Source organism: Falco peregrinus, chromosome 5 (assembly GCF_023634155.1).
Source record: "Falco peregrinus isolate bFalPer1 chromosome 5, bFalPer1.pri, whole genome shotgun sequence".
Classification (NCBI taxonomy): Eukaryota; Metazoa; Chordata; class Aves; order Falconiformes; family Falconidae; genus Falco; species Falco peregrinus.
The window spans coordinates 16,423,049-16,439,369 of NC_073725.1; the positions used below are offsets into that span (position 1 = coordinate 16,423,049).

Here is a 16,321-nt window from a genome sequence, read left to right on the forward strand (position 1 = left end):
CAAAGCATATATTTAAATGCCTTGATGGCATGCAAAATTGCTTTGCCAGTGCCCAAGGTACCAGTTTTTATATGCTTTGTCCATATTTCATGAGGATTATGGATTAAGTAAATCTGTGTTACTCAGCTAACTGCAGTGTTTTAATGAAGACAAGGCAGTGTTCAACTCGGCGGTAGGGGGAACTCTAAGGCTGTGATTTCACTGTGAGAGTAAGACATTTATGCAGCATGAGTTAATTCACTCCATGTTTACTAATTCCATGTAGAATCTCCTTTTTTTCTGAATCTGAAAGCTGAATGAAAAGTAAAAGTTGCTTTCCTCTTGATATATCCATTCGATAAAACTTTGGATTTTATAGGGTCATCCTTGATCTACATCAGCTGCTGTTCTGACTACTGTCTCTGCTAGGGTTTTACAGCAAGATAGGTGGTTACACACACTTTTGCTGTAAGGTTAGATAAACAATTAAGATTTGCTGAGAAAGCTTTTTTTATAATATAGGGAGTATAAAAGCATATATTAAAAGACACCTTTAGCTAAATCCTGCTCTTGGATATATTTGTATAGATTTAATGTAGCATTGCTGATGTTAGTAAACTTGCTTAGATTAACACTAAAAAGATCAGGATTTGATTCTATCTCTCAAGCGCCGATTTATAGCCATAGCTTAATGCTGTAAAGAAGTTATCAAAGGAAAACAGTTGTCTCGCTGTGGGATTTTTGTTTGGGTGAATTTTTAATGCTAATCAGTAAAAGTAAATGGTTTTGCAGGCACATATGCACTTTGGGAGTTTCAAGATGGCTCAATTTAAGTATTTTTCTCAAGACAAATGACAATTTATAGGGCAAATAGTTTCATTTTGATTGTATTGAATTTCAGGTTCTTATTCCTATGACCCGCTGCAATTCTCATAAGGAAACTGTCAGAGGACAGGTGAAAGTCAGAAACTCTGGAATCTACACGCTGATATTTGACAACACGTTCTCTAGGTAAGTCCTAGCTGGGTGCAAAAGGTGAAATGGGCTTGTATTTACGGATGTACCAGTATTCTGCCATTCAGAAGGAAGTATGAGAAATTGGTCCCGGCTGGCCAGAAGATCTTCAGCCTGACCTTTGCTTGTTGGTGGTTTTTTTTCTTCCTTCATAGGAGAATTCCACTTTTCTGTTTCAACCTCTGGGAAGGTAAACAGAAGTAAGCAAGTAATCTGTGACTCTTTCCAAGACAGTTTAGTCAGAATTGTCATCTTATTAACAACAAACCTGACAGCCCTTGCACAGGCATACTTTTTAACAACAATTTTTTGCTTGAGTATGAACTGAAAGACTGAATATACTTTTAAGGCTTCTTGTCCAGTTGGCTTCAGCTAAAGTGATCATCTTGCTCTCTTTTTTTTTCTTGACAGGTTTATCTCAAAAAGAGTGTTTTATCATTTGGCTGTTGAGCGACCTGTCATCTATGATGGAAGCGATTTTCCATAGCCTTGACTATACTGTGTTATTTTAAATTACATTTTTAAGAAATGCTATTACTTCTGTACATGTAAGCATTATGATTACCACTGTGTTTGAAGACTTTGAAACTATGCAATACTTACAATGCACTTAGAGAACATGTATACACTAAAAAATGGAAGCCTTTTTAGGAACACTAATGATTCTGTACTGTGTACAGATTGCTGAAAAGCCATGTTGTTTGATTTAACAGGTCAATAATAACCAAATCTTTTTCAGCGGGGAGAAAAATAAGTGTGGGGGTGTCTAAATGCAAACTGAAATTCTCTACTGAAAATTGGATTACTTTTCTTCCAAAAAAATATCCTTCAGAAGGAAATGTAAAGAAAAATGCATATTTTTGTTGACCTCTTCACTGAGTAAACATAACCATTTCTGTTCTGCTGTACTGCTTTTACAGTCAGAACGACAATTATGCAATACTTCAATCTTCACAGGCATATATCGTAATCCATCTAGAATTTTTTATCTTTTCCAAGTTTTATAAACAACAAACACAGGGTTTTTAACAATTTGGGCTAAGATTTGGTAAGTCTTAACTGGCTTTTACAAATGCTGTGGTACTGAATACCAGTGACAAAATAATACAACATGAAGCAGCAACTCCTTTCACTTTTGCTCACTGTACTCTGCAGGCTGGTCCAGTGAAACCAGCTGTTGTGGAGAGTACCATTGGCAGAATCAGGAGTATCATTTATGGAATAAAGTACTGCTCACTGTGTGATATTAGGAAGAGGAGCATTCCTTTTTCCTGCTTTAGCACCTTAGTCATCATCATTTACAGGAAAGCACAGTTTCTAAGGAGGTCAACAGTCTCTCCAGATCATGTGGAAGATAGCAATAAAGTTTGAATTGCTTTCAAAATGTCCATCCAAACCCAAATGCATATCCAGCCTTGATGAGCTCTCCACCCGGTGTTAGTGTATTCTGTCCCTTTCCTAACCCTTGCAGTTGCCCTAGCCAGCTGCTAACTTTCCATCTTGGATTTGGGGACAAAGCTGGCTGTAAACACTACCTTTTAAGGGAAGACTGGGTTCTCATTCATACAGAATTTCCATACAAACCATCTGCTTTCTATATAGAATTTAACTTCTTGTCAAAATATCTGAAAGCAGATTTTTCTGGTTTAAAATCCTGTCTTCTGAGGGAAAGGCAAAACACTTAGCAGGAGAAAGGAGAAAAGCTCTTTCTCCCGAGCCAGCCCTCCTCACCATTTCAGGTGTGTCTGATTTCTTAAAGTTCTTGTTCTCCCAAGGAAACCTCAGACCTGGAAGGTTTTTGTGCAGCATTTGGTAGAAGAACAGCACAGTCTGCCAGGAACCCTGTAGATTCTTGGTGGCAGCTGTAGCTGCTATACAGGGGTTGTGGTGGGAGTCAGAAAATAAAACATGAGAGGAAAGAAGGAAAAAGGGCAAGCACAAGCTGAAGCAAGTGATTTAGGAGAGAGGAAAGGGGCAGAAAATTTGTAAATGTAAAAACAAGGGCAGGGAATTGGAAGGATCAGCTCAGCTAGGGAATGAAGTCAGGAGCGTCCAGCTGGTGTCTATGTGTTGCTGGTCAAATCCATTACTCATAAGGGATCTCCTACGTGGAAAAGCTGGTTGGTTGAAAGGTGGGCATCACAAGACAAGTGTTGGACATTTACGTGGCAGCAGCTGAGGTAGGGGGAAATTTCTGATCATACAAAAGAAAAGAATACTGCAGATAAAGCTAGAGGTTGCTAATCACTCATTCCAGTTGTTAACAATGTATAAAATACAGTGAGCTTGAAAAAGATCGTAAAAGAATGATTACGTTTCATGGAGCACCTAGATTTTAGGTGTCTGGCTCATCAATAGCTTTTCCCTTTCCCTTCCCTTCAGACACCTCTTCTCATGTTGGTGGTGTGCTCCGCAGCCTCTGCCAGGCAGAGGGGTCAGTGGAGGGTGCAAGCTGGTTTACTCCCCTCCTGAGGGAACAGGCTGAAATGCAGTTAAACCCTTACCTGGCTGTGTGCATGAAAACTGAGATGGACAAGAGACTGAAGAGGGCAATAAACAGGCAATAAACGGCGCACAGATCACTTCATGAATTATGGCATATTTCAGTGTTGAAGCTATGTTTTATATTTAATTAGGCAAAAAGAGATTATTTATTGCTTAAAAATGGAGTACTGTGTACCATACGCTATGCAATTTCACTGAGCTGTTACTGAAGTCTGCTGCAGTTTTCCTTTAAGCTTTTAGGTATGGTTTTTAAATGCGTTTTTCTGTTGTTTTAGTTAGAATACTAATCTTACTAGGATATCTTTCTTAAAATGCCAAATGTAAGGTAAAGGGACATTGTCAAGTATCTTAGGCGAAAATACATCTCTCCTCAAAGGTATTTGAAATATTTCCATTCAGAATTATTTGACAGACTTACCTCTTGATCTCCTCTTTGCATCCCAGTTCTTAACATGTTTTTCATCCTGTGGCAAACATTTTTTAGCCACTGTTTATGCAACCCTTAAAGTAATTGGCTCCATCTAGTAAGCCAGATGTTTCCCTGCAAATCTTTTATGTAGACAGTGTTGAGGTTGACTGAGGCATATGCTTGGGAGGAGGGGAATAAAAACACTGAATTATTTTTATTTAGCATTTGAGTCTTTGCGGTACCTTTTCTTCACATTTTCCTGCCCCATGAGAGTAGTTTTATGGCTTATTTTGCTTTTTGAAAGAGGGCTAAGAGTGGGACCCAGAACCTGTAGTTTAAAGATGAAAAGAAAAGATTTGCTTCTAACAGAGGAGAGCATTTAAGAAGGAGAAAAAGTTTCAAAAGGTGAATAAGGTACAACAAGTGGACAGGAGCACAACTGTTTAAAGCAGCTATTCAAGAACAGGAATCCCCTCATGTCAGCTAGAAGGGGGAATCTTTTCCATCTCAGAGGCCATGCAGAGAAGACAGTAAAGAACCTGTCATTAGTACTGACCTTTTGTTTGAATGTCCCGGACAGTTTATTACTGGAGCCATGGAAACCCAATAAAGGACTTAGCACAAATATAGGTTTGTGAAAGCGATTATTTCTTTCAAGCACCTTATACCTCCATTCATAAAGCACTTGTTCATGTGAGCTGTGCCAGGGGTGCTGATAAATCTATTTACAGGTGCTCAGGTGGCTAGTTGAGTTGGGCCTTGTATTATCCTCAGGAATGCAATTAAGAGAAAAGAAATATTTTAAATTGATCATGAAATTAATTGCAGGGGATGTCACACTCAGGGGACAAAGAGAGTATATACGTTGTGGTCAGCATAAGCAACTGGGTGTTTTTCCTGGGTGCTGGAGCAATGGAATGTAGTCTTTTTAGTTATGCAGAAGTTTATGTGAAGGAAGGAATGTAGTAGTTGCTTTAAGAAAATGACAGTGTTCCTTTACTCAGCATTATTCAATGTTGCTTTATGAAAAATCAGAGATGTATTGCACAAGAGTGTACCATGTTACAAAATAGCAAAGCTACAAAAGCCTGACTTCACTCCTTTCTTAAAATTGAAATTGCACTATAGTTTTAATTATGCTCAGTCACTGAGATTATAACTTGTTAAGAAACATCTTTTGGTCTTAACTGCCAAAGAATTGCAAACCCAGTTCACATCAAACTTCATGCTCCAGATAGGGGAAAAAGAGATTTATGTATACCAGCTTCTGTACAGTTACAGAGATGTAGACGGTTGTGTACTGGAATGTTTCTTGATGCTTTTTTTTTTTCTTTTTTTAACCTCAGGAATTAAAAAAATAAAATTCTCTATCATTGAGAATGTGTGTCCCTTGTCTGCCTTGCGGAGATAGCTTTGTTTGGAATGTAAGTCAGATGATTGATCTACTTCTAAGCAGGAAAAAATTTTACAAGATAAGGAAAATGGAAAATAGTTTGTCATGCTGGTGGAGAAAGGCTGCGTCTGTACAGTACAACAGAGCAACAGCAGAGATCATTAAATAAGTATTAAGTGAGCCAGTCCCCAAGCTAGAGGAAGTATCACCATGTCCTGGTGGCTTGGAGCAGCTGAGCCTGCCTCAGCAAGGGCACAGCCCCATGGCTGAGAAACACCTTCATCTGCCTTTGCTTCCCCGTCAAGGTAAAAACAAAGCACCCTCAAGGACAGCAATTACACACTCACTGTTGTCCATGCCCCTGAGCAGCGCTGCTCTTCAGCTTAGGGCTCCCGTCTGGCTTCCCTCCGGTCCCGGCCGGGTCTGTTTGCCCGCATTACGTTGCATGGCTGTGGGAGGGCAAGATGTGTGAGGCGCAGGCACTGTTCACCTGTCGCTAATGCATTTGCATCTGTAGTCCCAGCCCCAGGGCACGTGGTAAGCGGGTGGGCTCCTCTGAGCTACTGGGGCCATCTGAATGGGGTCAGGAGGACAGCAAGCCGTGTCATGACCAGTCATTGCTGCTTTCTTCAGTTATTTCTGTTTCCTCACAGGAGTTTCCTGCTGAGGTGGAGGCTGCTGAGGTGGAGGCTGCGATGCTTCCTGTCCCTGTGCTCCAGCAGGAGCACCAGCCACCACACCACGCTCAGGGGCTTCTCTCTAGGACAGAGTATCCAACAAAGCCTAACCTGGAGTACAAAGGACCTGCAAAGACTGAGTTTTACATATACCTGATGCACATGTAAGTGACTGTACCTTGCTGTACAACAGCTCTGCAGGAGAGGCTGTAGCTGTTGAAAGCCTTTGTGTACATCTCCAGTAATCCATCTTTTGTCGTACTGGACAATACCTCCTCCCTTCCTTGATGCCAGGGGCAAGGCTCTCCCTGCCCTGGCGCTGCCTTATGTCGGCTCTTAACCCACCTGTTTCTTGGCCTGTGCCCCAAGAATTGGCCTTGGCACATCCAGTATGACATTCTACTGTGGGTGCCATGTGAAGCTGCCATGAAACAGTGGTATCCTCTCCATTAGTCCTTGAAATGTCACAGGGATGCTTTGAAGTCCAAATATAAGGTTTTAAAATGTATATGGCCCAGGAGGGCTTGAAAAAATCAGGCAGCACTTGGGGGAACTGGGACTAAGGCCTCTGGTCAGTTAAATGATGGATAATCAATCCAGACCATACTTGGAAATGATGGGTTTGCACATACCAAACTCTGATCCATGGTTCTGGTTTCAGAGCATCAACACCTGGTCGACTTTGCCTACTGTCACTTCAGTGATGCTCGCAGCTCTAAGTGTGATTCTTTCACACCTTTCTGTTGCTTTTCTGCTCTCTGGAAGAGGCACTTCTATAAAGCACGTCTCTCAGGCAGGAGCAGGCAGCAGGAAGGCGGGTTTGCCTGCAGAGAGTGAAAGTTTCTCATCGGCTCTCCCAGCTTCCTCTCCTTGCACCACCAGCAGGCTAGTGCAAGGCTACGTGACTGCCTGCGCTGTGGTTGTGGCTACCTCTGAGCCCTTCATCACAGCAGATCAATGACAACCTGAAGCTACTGTCCCTGCTGTGGTGGGGCTTCCAGCCTTTGCATAGTTTGAGCGTGTTAGGCCAGCAGGCATGTCTGGTCTGGTTCCTGCCTGGGTAAAATCTCAGGTCCTGGCACGCTTCTGGCTCTCAGAAGTCTCAGATGGGGACTAGGAGCCAAAATGAAGGGTCTCCGGGGGGACGAGTGCTTAGGGAAGAGGCAAGCCAAGCTGCTCCTTCAAAGAAAAGGGACAGCAGAGGAGACAGCAACACAAAACTGGGAACATCTGGGAACAAATTGCCTTAAAGAGAGGGTAGGGGAGCTGTAGATCTCAGGCCTCTCCCAGGGCTTCCAGCAACTGCTTGGTGAACATGCTGCTGGAGCTGTGGGTAAGGCTCAGGCAACATCCCACGGGAGATGTGAGGGGCCATGGGGCAGGGGAGGCAATACTAAGTTTGGGAAGTGCCAGCAACCTGGGAAGCCAGCAGCAGCTGCTGGGCTGCCAGCAGCCCTGGTGGGACAGCCCGGTGAGGGCAAATCTGCCCCAGGGGGCTGGTCCCCCGGCTCCCTGCGGTGAGCAGCCTGACTCAGAGCGGGATGTGTGTGACCGGAGGACAACCCCACCACCCCAAACTGCTGAAAGTTCATCGCAGTTTCACCACCCTCAACAGTTTCACCTGCTAACCAAGCAAGAAAATTTCCCACCACATTTCATCGAGTGAAGAAGCTTTTACCTTCTCTGAGAAGTCCCCAAAAATCTAGTTCTTGGGGCCGGCGGGATGCTGTGCAGGGAAGGGGAGCTCGAGGCCTCCGGGCAGGCCCATGGGTCAGCAGCAGCTGAAGTTTGCATGCTTGTTTGCTTGTTTGCATGACTCCAGGGCTCCTTTGGGGCCGGGAGGACCCTCTGGGTAGGAGCACCCTCACCCCAGCCCTGGGAAGGTGTCGTGGAGCTCAGCTGCTGTGGGGAAGCGCCTGCCCCCGGCATGCTCCCTCCTTCTGCCCTCAGAAACCTGCCCTTCCTCCCAAAACTGCACCCCACCCCTCGCCTCAGGAGCCTAAACCCGCTCTGGCGCTAGCGGGGTCCTCAGCCATGGCTCTCACACCCCAGGGGTTACAGATGTGAAGTAAACCCTGTTAGCAACGTTTTCCTTTGGCCTTTTTTGGGAGAGGTAAATCCTGTCGTTGGAAACAGGTTGCGTGTACAGAGCCAAACCTGGGAAGGACATGTGGGCAAGAAACAACCAGTCCATCCCCTCAGTGTATCTGGCAGTGCCTTTATTTAACAGAATTTCAGCATCCGTTTGCATTGAGCTCAACACAAATTGCAAAAGCTCCCCCAAACCCTTCTTACACATACAGTGAAAAAATACATAATCTTTCACCATTTTCTTCCCTAAGGAGAAGGTAAAAAAAAAATTAAAAATTCATTAATCGAAGTATATGAAAATAGAACACCATCTGCTCAGATGTACTGTATTGGCTAGAAAAGCAGTGCCAAACCTTGCAGAAAGCTTGTGTTTATTGACATGCTTTAATGATTAATGCACAAAGAAAACACTTTCTTCCTGCAAGAAATAATTGCCAGAAGGCAGAACAGGTTAAACGTGATTATTTAAAACAAAATCTGCTGAGCACTACACCTTGCGATTGAAGACTGGGAGGTGCAGGCTGCGGCTGGGCAGGTCAGGTGATGCCATGGCCCCGAGAGGGGACGAGGGAGGGGGGACAGCCCTGCGATGCCCTGCAGCCTTGGGCACCAACACCGGCTCGCTGAAAGCCCTATAGAAGTTGCGGGACGCATTACAGCACACTGCTTTTGGGAACTGCTGCCTCCATCAACCTGAAGTCTCACTTCAAATTTCATTCACATTAGGCTTGATGCTTAATTACTCTCTGTCTTACTGTCCCCAAGCTAAATATATTTTCTCACCGTTAGCAAAGAAATCAGCGTGCAACCAGCAGTCTGTTGAATCATGGGTTTGGTTTTTGCATTCTGGTTTATTACAGTTTTGCACCATATGGCAAATATCCCCGGGACAGACAACTCAGTGTCTCTGGCACCCTCAAATTTTTATTGTGAGGTGATTTGTTTCTAGTATCAAAATAGGAGCCATAGCAAATAAATTGTATACAGCTAAAACACAGGAGAAAGATAGATCTAATTCTGCAACGAGCACTTTATGAACATGAACGATGGGCTTTGCTTTGCAAGAAGAACCACCTGTACAGCAAACCAGAGTTGCGTCTGCACGGGCACAGAGAGCAGCATTTGCCTACTGCTGTAAACCAGTGCAGGAGCCAAAGGCTGTTCTCTTTTATGGGGGCGGGGGCATCTGGTGTAGGAGCGGGCAGCGCTCCCAAGCCTGGCCGCCTCTGTCGGAGACCATGGCTGGAACACAAATGAAGGCTGAACCCCCTCCTGCTGCGTGTTACGGACGGGATGGGTGGTTCATCCTGCTTCATCTGCCTCTGTTGCTGCCGGTTTTATTGCCTCCCTGCAAGGCTTGTTGTTTCAGGCTGTGGTCTGAGCTGCAGATGGGCTGGGTATTTACAGCTGCCACAAAGATAGCTTTTGTCCTCAGTACGGCAAGTACTGCTCCATTTGCTGCCCTGTGCAGAAGGTTTCCCTTCCTTTCAGCCAGCAAGCCCCAGCTGGCTCCCACACGGTGAGGACAGGGCATGTAAGGAGCCCCCAGCGCTCCCCATTCCTCTGGGACAGTCTTTGGGGTATACAGATGGTTTCCGAAGAGTTTGGTGCTCCTCTGGAGGGGAGAAGTGGGGGAACTACCTTACAAAAGGACTTGGCAAGGAGGGGGCGTAGCAGAGGAGGTCAAGTGGGTGCTGAGGGTAAGGGAGCTCCTCACGCGCCGTGTCCCCAGCATGGCAAAGGACCAGTTTGAGCTGTGCTCCTGGCTGTTGCAGGCAGAGGAGCATTGCTCTTGGCCCCGGCTCCGCCAGCAGCTGCTGCTCTGCATCATCCTGCCCAGTGCTGTCCTGAATCGCTCGCCAGCAAAGACGTAGAGGAAGGGGTTGAGGCAGCTGTGGAGGAAGGCAATGCTCTGGGTGACCTGCAGCCCAATGTCCAGCTGGTTGGCGGCCTGGCAGTTGTACACCACCCTGGCATAAGTGCTGATGGTTTTGACCAGCAAAACAATATTGTATGGGAACTGAGAGAGGAGGAAAGCAGTGATGATCATGATGATAATCTTCAGTGACTTCTGCTTTTGGGATCTTTTGGTTTGCAGGAGAGTGTTGATAATAAGGGCATAACAAATAACCATGACTAGGAGCGGGAGGAAGAATCCGATCGTGACTTTCAAGGCCAGGACAGTAACTCTGAAGGTCATGCTGACATTCGGTGGGTATGTAATTTTGCAAACTGTTACATCACCTACCCGCATGCTTTGGCTGTACATGATTTCTGGGATGCACAGGCTCATGGACATCAGCCAAACAGCCAAGCACATGAGTTTGCTGTGCAGGAGCTGCCTTCGCTTAAAAGTTTTAGCTTTTGTTGCCTGGACAATAGTGATGTACCTGTCAAAGCTGATGCAGGTTAGAAACAAGCTGCAGCCATAGAAATTGATCTTATACATACTGTTGACAAGTTTGCACATGAAGTTCTTGAAGATCCAGCCATCAGAGGCAGCCTTGGCCCAGAAAGGGAGGGTGAAAAGGAGGAGCAGGTCTGCAATGGCCAGATGCACCAGGTACCGATCCATCATGCTCCTCCTGAAGCGGTATTTGCAATAGACGAGCATGACCAAGGCGTTTCCCACTGTGCCCACCAAGAAGATGAGCCAGAAAAACACTGGCAGGAAGGCTCGAGCAAACTGCCTGACCTGCCTCTTGTTGCACATGAAGTCTGTGTCGTTCACAGGGTTTCCATACAGGGACAGCACCGCGCTGTCATTCCTGTAGTAATCCAGGCTGGTCTTGCTAGGGTGGGTGACCTGCAATGGGACATCAAGTAAATGTGTGTTGAGAGGTGGCTCAGTAAAGAATAAATTTGCCCTTCTCCACCAGATATAGTTGAAGATCCCCAATATATTCTATTTTAGATGGGAAAGAACAAAGGCTGCCAGCAAAACACAGCACGTTTCAGATTGTTTGAAGTGTGTGGCACAGCAAAGACATAAAAATGACCTGCTGAGCAACAAACTCTTTACAAAACAGCAGCTCACCACCTCCAGCAAGCTTCAGTTATTAAAATGGCAGGTGGTGAGAGCATTATTTCTGTCAGATCATTCAAAACACTGTTGGCTCGGCAGCTTCAAATACCCAGTAAAATGCAAAATCCCCACTTTGAAAAGAGGTGGGGAAGAAGGCTCTGTGTTACTGCTATGGTAGGATAGCATCATTGGCTCAAGAGAGGCAGAAAACTGATGGAGGCAAAGAGAGGGGAAAGAAAAACAGAGATGTACACAACAGCATAGCTGTATACTCACTATGCTTGCAACTGCCATCTTCAGCCAGATTTTTACTCAGTCTTGGAGGCAGCTCTGTAACCTGAAGAGGAAAGATGGGGGAAACCCAACTGATTTGAAACAGCTTTGAAGTAGAACTGTTTTCTTCTTATTGTTCTTATTTTAATAAAACACCTCAACCCTTTGAAACCAGTCTGGCTGGGAGACAAACAAACTATACAGAAATTAATGTCGTTGGTTTGAATTATTTAGCTGTTTGCATTTTACAAATTTAGCCTGTATTAGGTCTTTGGCTTCTCTATAGCACCATGCTGATTGAGGCCTTTGACATACTAGAGTCATTGAAATCTCATTTTTAATAAGATGTAGAATCCCCAGTGCACACATTAAAAAAGAAAGTAATGTGAAAATGTGAAAGCGCCGTATCTTCCAAAAGATCCATGAGAATAAATGAAATCTATCTCTTAAGCTGTCTAGCAACTAACAAGGAAACATACCTGCCTTTAGTAGTAGTTTGCAGTGTCAAAATATTTGCATCTTCTGTAGCAGCTGATAATGTCTGACTATCACATCTTATCTGTGAGTTTAAGTGCAATTTTCATTGATGTTGGCCTGAAAAGCCGTTCATTATGCCCCAGTAAACCTGAAAATACAGGTTTCTCCTGCTGCAGACTGCTTTTCAAGTCAGTCTACCACCACAAAAGGTAGCTGAGCCTGGTGCGCTCGACACAAGTCAGATGCTCCTGAGTATTCAACATGTTCTGCACCAGCCTGCCTGTGCTAGAGCCTGGGGATGAAGCCTGGGGACAACGTGAGGTGGGTCCTGTCGGCACTACCTGGGACCTTTCTTCAGCTAGCACAGATCTTTCCTCGGGATGTCGGTGCTGAGTTAGCCCTGTTCATCAGCAAAGCCAGTTTGCTGTAAGCAGCTACGTTTAGGGCCGGCGAGTGTGTTTGCAGCCATGTCTGTTTGTGGCACCCTCTGGCCCGAACTGCTTTTGATCCCTTTGCCTGTTCTTGGTGTGAAGTGAACACTTGCAGCAAATATTTGCAGGGCTTCAGAATCTGGTAAAAAAAAATTTAATGCAGTTGTTTTCATCTATTTAGAAATGATTGTGTTCAGAAAGCACAAATTAGGGGTTAATCCTTCCATTTTTTATCTTTATGAAGCAACTTCAATGAATGTGAGTTACTTAGGAGCAAAGTAGGCAGCATGAGATCTTTGCAATAAAAGAATATGAGTCTAAACACAGAGTTTTTGCTTAAAAATAGGTTGAAGAAATAAAACCAGTCATAAATATGTGTTCTTAGTTTTTAAATTTTCCATCAAGGTATGCAGAATTATGCTGGTGCCTGGAGTTTCAAGCACAGACAAAAACTCAGATCTGGCTTTTAATGATGCCCCGTATACCCTGTGCATAGTAGTTGAATTTCTGATGCAGAAAAGTCAAACTATATTTTTATTCTTTTACTTCCTTTCAAAGCAGACAACCAAGGAAAGTGTATGGCCAAAGCATACTAATGCTACAGCATGGCACAGAATTAACACTGGTAAAAATATGCAAGCAGACGGAAAGAACCCCCCTATATAGTGCTTATAAGTCAGACAAACAACATGTAAGTCCTAATGTGTAGAAATTAAGACCAGTTATAGCCATGCATACACAAATGATGTTGGACAGGTCTGCTGAAACAAGCAGAAAATGCGCCTCTCCCAGCCACAGTTCAATACAACAAACTCCGGTAGCAACAGTCTCACAAGGGGCTTTCCTTGTCCTTGTCCCTGTCCCTGTCCCCTTCCCCATCTGGCTCCAGCCCAGGAAGCAGAGTGGGTGCAGCAGGGTCTTGGAGGGGCGACCAACCCTGCCAGGTGCAGGCAGCGAGGCTGCACCACCCCGGCCCCCTCCTCACAGGCAGGCTCGTGCACATCACCCTAAATACAGGGACAGCCAAAAGCCAAGCTGGATTCCTGCTGCCTGAGGAGCAAAGTGTCATGGCCTCACTGACAGCACAGAAGAGGCAGCGTGCTAACCACAGTGGCCACCTTGTTTTGCTTTGTCATTACCACTGCACTTATTACGGGTTATATTAATAATAACAATCATGTGGGCTCAGATACAATGAGCTTTCAGATGTTCTAGCCAGCACTTGATTTTTTCCTATGGTGAACTTCATAGTACGCTAAAAGTTGACAAGCAACAGAATGTCCCAGGAGGTGCAGAGAGGGTGCTTATTAATCAAAATTCATTTGATCCCTTTTTGCCGATTTTAGGGGGAAAAACATGGTTTCAGGAATTGCTGCACTAAGCGTGTGACTCATCCTCAGCTACATAGCAATGTCAGACCTGCTGCGCTCCACCTGCTGTGACTCCTGATCTCAGAGACTCCTCAGCGAGCTGAAATCTCAAACCAGCAGAGCCTCATCCCCATCACAACAGCGCAAAATCTGGCTATCAAGGCTGAGACCTGCCACATACAACCCAGAGGTGGCTGTGGCCAGCAGCAGGCAGGCAGTGAGCTACGGATTTCTCCCCAGTACCCGTTTCCAAAATGTCATTGTAGCATCTGCTCAAAGGGTGCACAGCTGCGCATCCCCAGGGGGCTTTTTATGTTATTTTCTTTCAGCCATCAGACCTACCGTAAACTGCAATCGAAAAGATCATTGTTACTGGGTGAGGTCAATGGCGAGTGAGCTTTTTTTAAAAAAAAAAATTTAAGAAAAAAAGTCAATTTTTAATTTGGTTTCCTTTCTATGGAGGCTACATGTGGGAAAGACAGACATGAATAACAGAGGAGGAGACTCACCAGGACAGTTGCCGCAGGGGGTCAGCCCAGATGTCGTACCCAGTGTTTGCTCTTTGCACCCACAATTAAGCTTTGGGCTTTTTGTAGGTTGAGGTGGGTGTGTGCTCCCAGGATCCCAGCCTAACTAGACCTGTCACAGGCTGTTTTCTCTGTGGTTTACATGGTTTAGGTGTTTCAAACACAGATGGCAATCTTCTCTTTTTTTATTATTTCTTTGTTTTTTTTCCTGGCAAGATCTTTCAATAGTAAAGGGAAGATCATTTTTCTGCTCATGTGCATCATCTAGCACAGGGCAAATCAGAAGCTGCTCCCAGTATAGCTGTGTCCTGCTGGAAAACACTTTCACTGGGGAAAAAAAACTATTCCCAGACAAGAACTGAGTCTGTCTGGGGAGCCACCAGTGTCCCCTGGGGAGGCTGGGACAGAAGTGGGGAGCCAGGTCTAGTCCTGCCTGCTCCGAGCTGGCCCACAGACACAGCTCCCCATGGCTGCCCACCAAAGCTGCAAGTGGGGGCTGGAATCACAGGGTCTGTGTGATGCCCTGCAACACCAGATGCTTTGCAAGCAACAGCAAAATGAAAGTGTGCCACCTTCAAGAGGAAAGACCAAGCTATTCCTGCCGCAGAAGCTGGAGAGACCCAGGGCAGGACTGCAGGCAGTTGCATGAAGTCCCTGCTGGTGACATGTCTTAGCCAACAGCTATCGAGAGGAGTCTGGCAGGAAAGGTTTTGAAGAGGAAGACAGTGAGAAGTGGTTAATAAATATATGAACTCGCACATCTTATGTCTTCTTCCTGGCAAGCTGGCATGCAAATTACAGTGATTTAAATTCCCCTCTCTGCAGGAAGTCCAAGCACCTTGGGGTTTTGCTTAAATGCTGGATGGTGTTCAGCTGTGACCGATGCTCGTTCAACTCACAGTTCAAGAAAATTTCCAAATTGCAGTTCAGGCTCAGTTCAATTATGAAGAAAACAGTGATTCAGGCTAGGTTTTGGGTTGGGCTCAGCTGTCACGTGGCATCGTGCTCCAGCATCCCCTTCCAAGGCCAAGGAGCCCAAGGTGCTTCACACTCAACCGCAAAATCCCCATGAATGTGTCTTTATAGCTTTAATAATTACTTGTAATCCTGAAACTCTTCCTGAAACAGGTGTGGGTTTGTATACAATGATACCTCTGTACGGCATGTGGCCCCTCTCACCTCCTGAACTTCTGGCTAGAAAAAGAGAGGGGGGGGAGCAGCTGTCAGCTGGACCCCAGGGCACCATCTAAGGAAAGCACAGGTGTGAAAGCATGCGCGTAGCTTCTGGATTCTGGCACAAGTTACTCCAGCATGGCAGATAGCTGCCTGCCAGCAGACCCATGGTAATTGCCCCTAATTCAAGCTAGTTTGGCCCTTGGTGTAATGCAAGGTGATACAGTGCTGGGAGAGCTACATTAACTGTAGCAGGGTAGAGGCATGCCCATGGGCAAAGTCCCTGATGCAACGGATCTCCACATCCTTTAGTCTCTCCTCCACGAATCTGAGCCCTCACATTCTGGATTTAAGAGACTTTAATTAGACTTAGTTTCATTCTCCCTAGAGGCAAAGTTATAACTTCACACTACCCACTTCACACAGCCAGTTCCATGGTTCTGAAAGTCCCTGGACAGATAAACCTCCAGATCAGAACATGGGCAGCTGCTCATCCTGTTTGTTACTTTTCTGCCACGTGCTATTCATTGAGTCTCACTGACAACATTTTTGCCCCTGACAGTGGGAACAGAAGCAGGAGAATGGTGTGAACCTTACAAATCTTGAAAAATTCCTGCCCAACTGGTTCCCTATTTGCATCCTTGCTCAGTGCTATCCACAGTTAATGTGCTTTGAACCAAACTGGAGATGGTGCAGTCTGTTCTTGCAATACCAGCACGTGTCATAGGATAACTTGTGATTTCCCTCCAGCTCATATAATTACAAAACTAGAGCATCTCTGTCTGTTTTCCTTACAAATATATTGCTTTCGTGCTCACCAAGAGAACTTGCAAGTGTAACACTGTTTTGGTTTTGGGTTGGGTTTTTTTGTTTGTTTAAAGCGTGCGCTAAAATTAAAATCACCAGCATTTCTTATATATCTTCTTTTTAATTTTAGGGTGTTTAATTTTAAGCATAACTTGGCAATGATTTTTTGA

At 45.0% G+C, this 16,321-nt stretch overlaps 2 protein-coding genes across 6 annotated transcripts in view; one reads left to right on the forward strand and one right to left on the reverse strand.

Annotated features, from left to right (window-relative positions):
* Window positions 1–5,287, forward strand: part of FYCO1 (FYVE and coiled-coil domain autophagy adaptor 1) — a 53,824-nt gene extending 48,537 nt beyond the window's left edge. For all 5 annotated transcript variants that reach the window (XM_013303124.3, XM_027793600.2, XM_055806109.1 and 2 more), the window contains exons 17-18: window positions 881–990; window positions 1,405–5,287. In XM_013303124.3, the coding sequence (XP_013158578.2) occupies window positions 881–990; window positions 1,405–1,480 (186 nt within the window). In that variant the 3' untranslated portion in view covers window positions 1,481–5,287. The remainder of the gene's footprint in view (window positions 1–880; window positions 991–1,404) is intronic.
* Window positions 5,288–8,175: 2,888 nt separating this feature from the next.
* Window positions 8,176–15,253, reverse strand: CCR9 (C-C motif chemokine receptor 9). The gene is made up of 3 exons (XM_013303066.3): window positions 14,154–15,253; window positions 11,370–11,430; window positions 8,176–10,874 (listed from the first exon to the last, which is right to left on the reverse strand). Exons 2-3 carry the CDS (start codon window positions 11,385–11,387, stop codon window positions 9,711–9,713), a joined length of 1,182 nt encoding a protein of 393 aa, XP_013158520.1. The 5' UTR covers window positions 11,388–11,430; window positions 14,154–15,253; the 3' UTR covers window positions 8,176–9,710.
* Window positions 15,254–16,321: the final 1,068 nt, after the last annotated feature.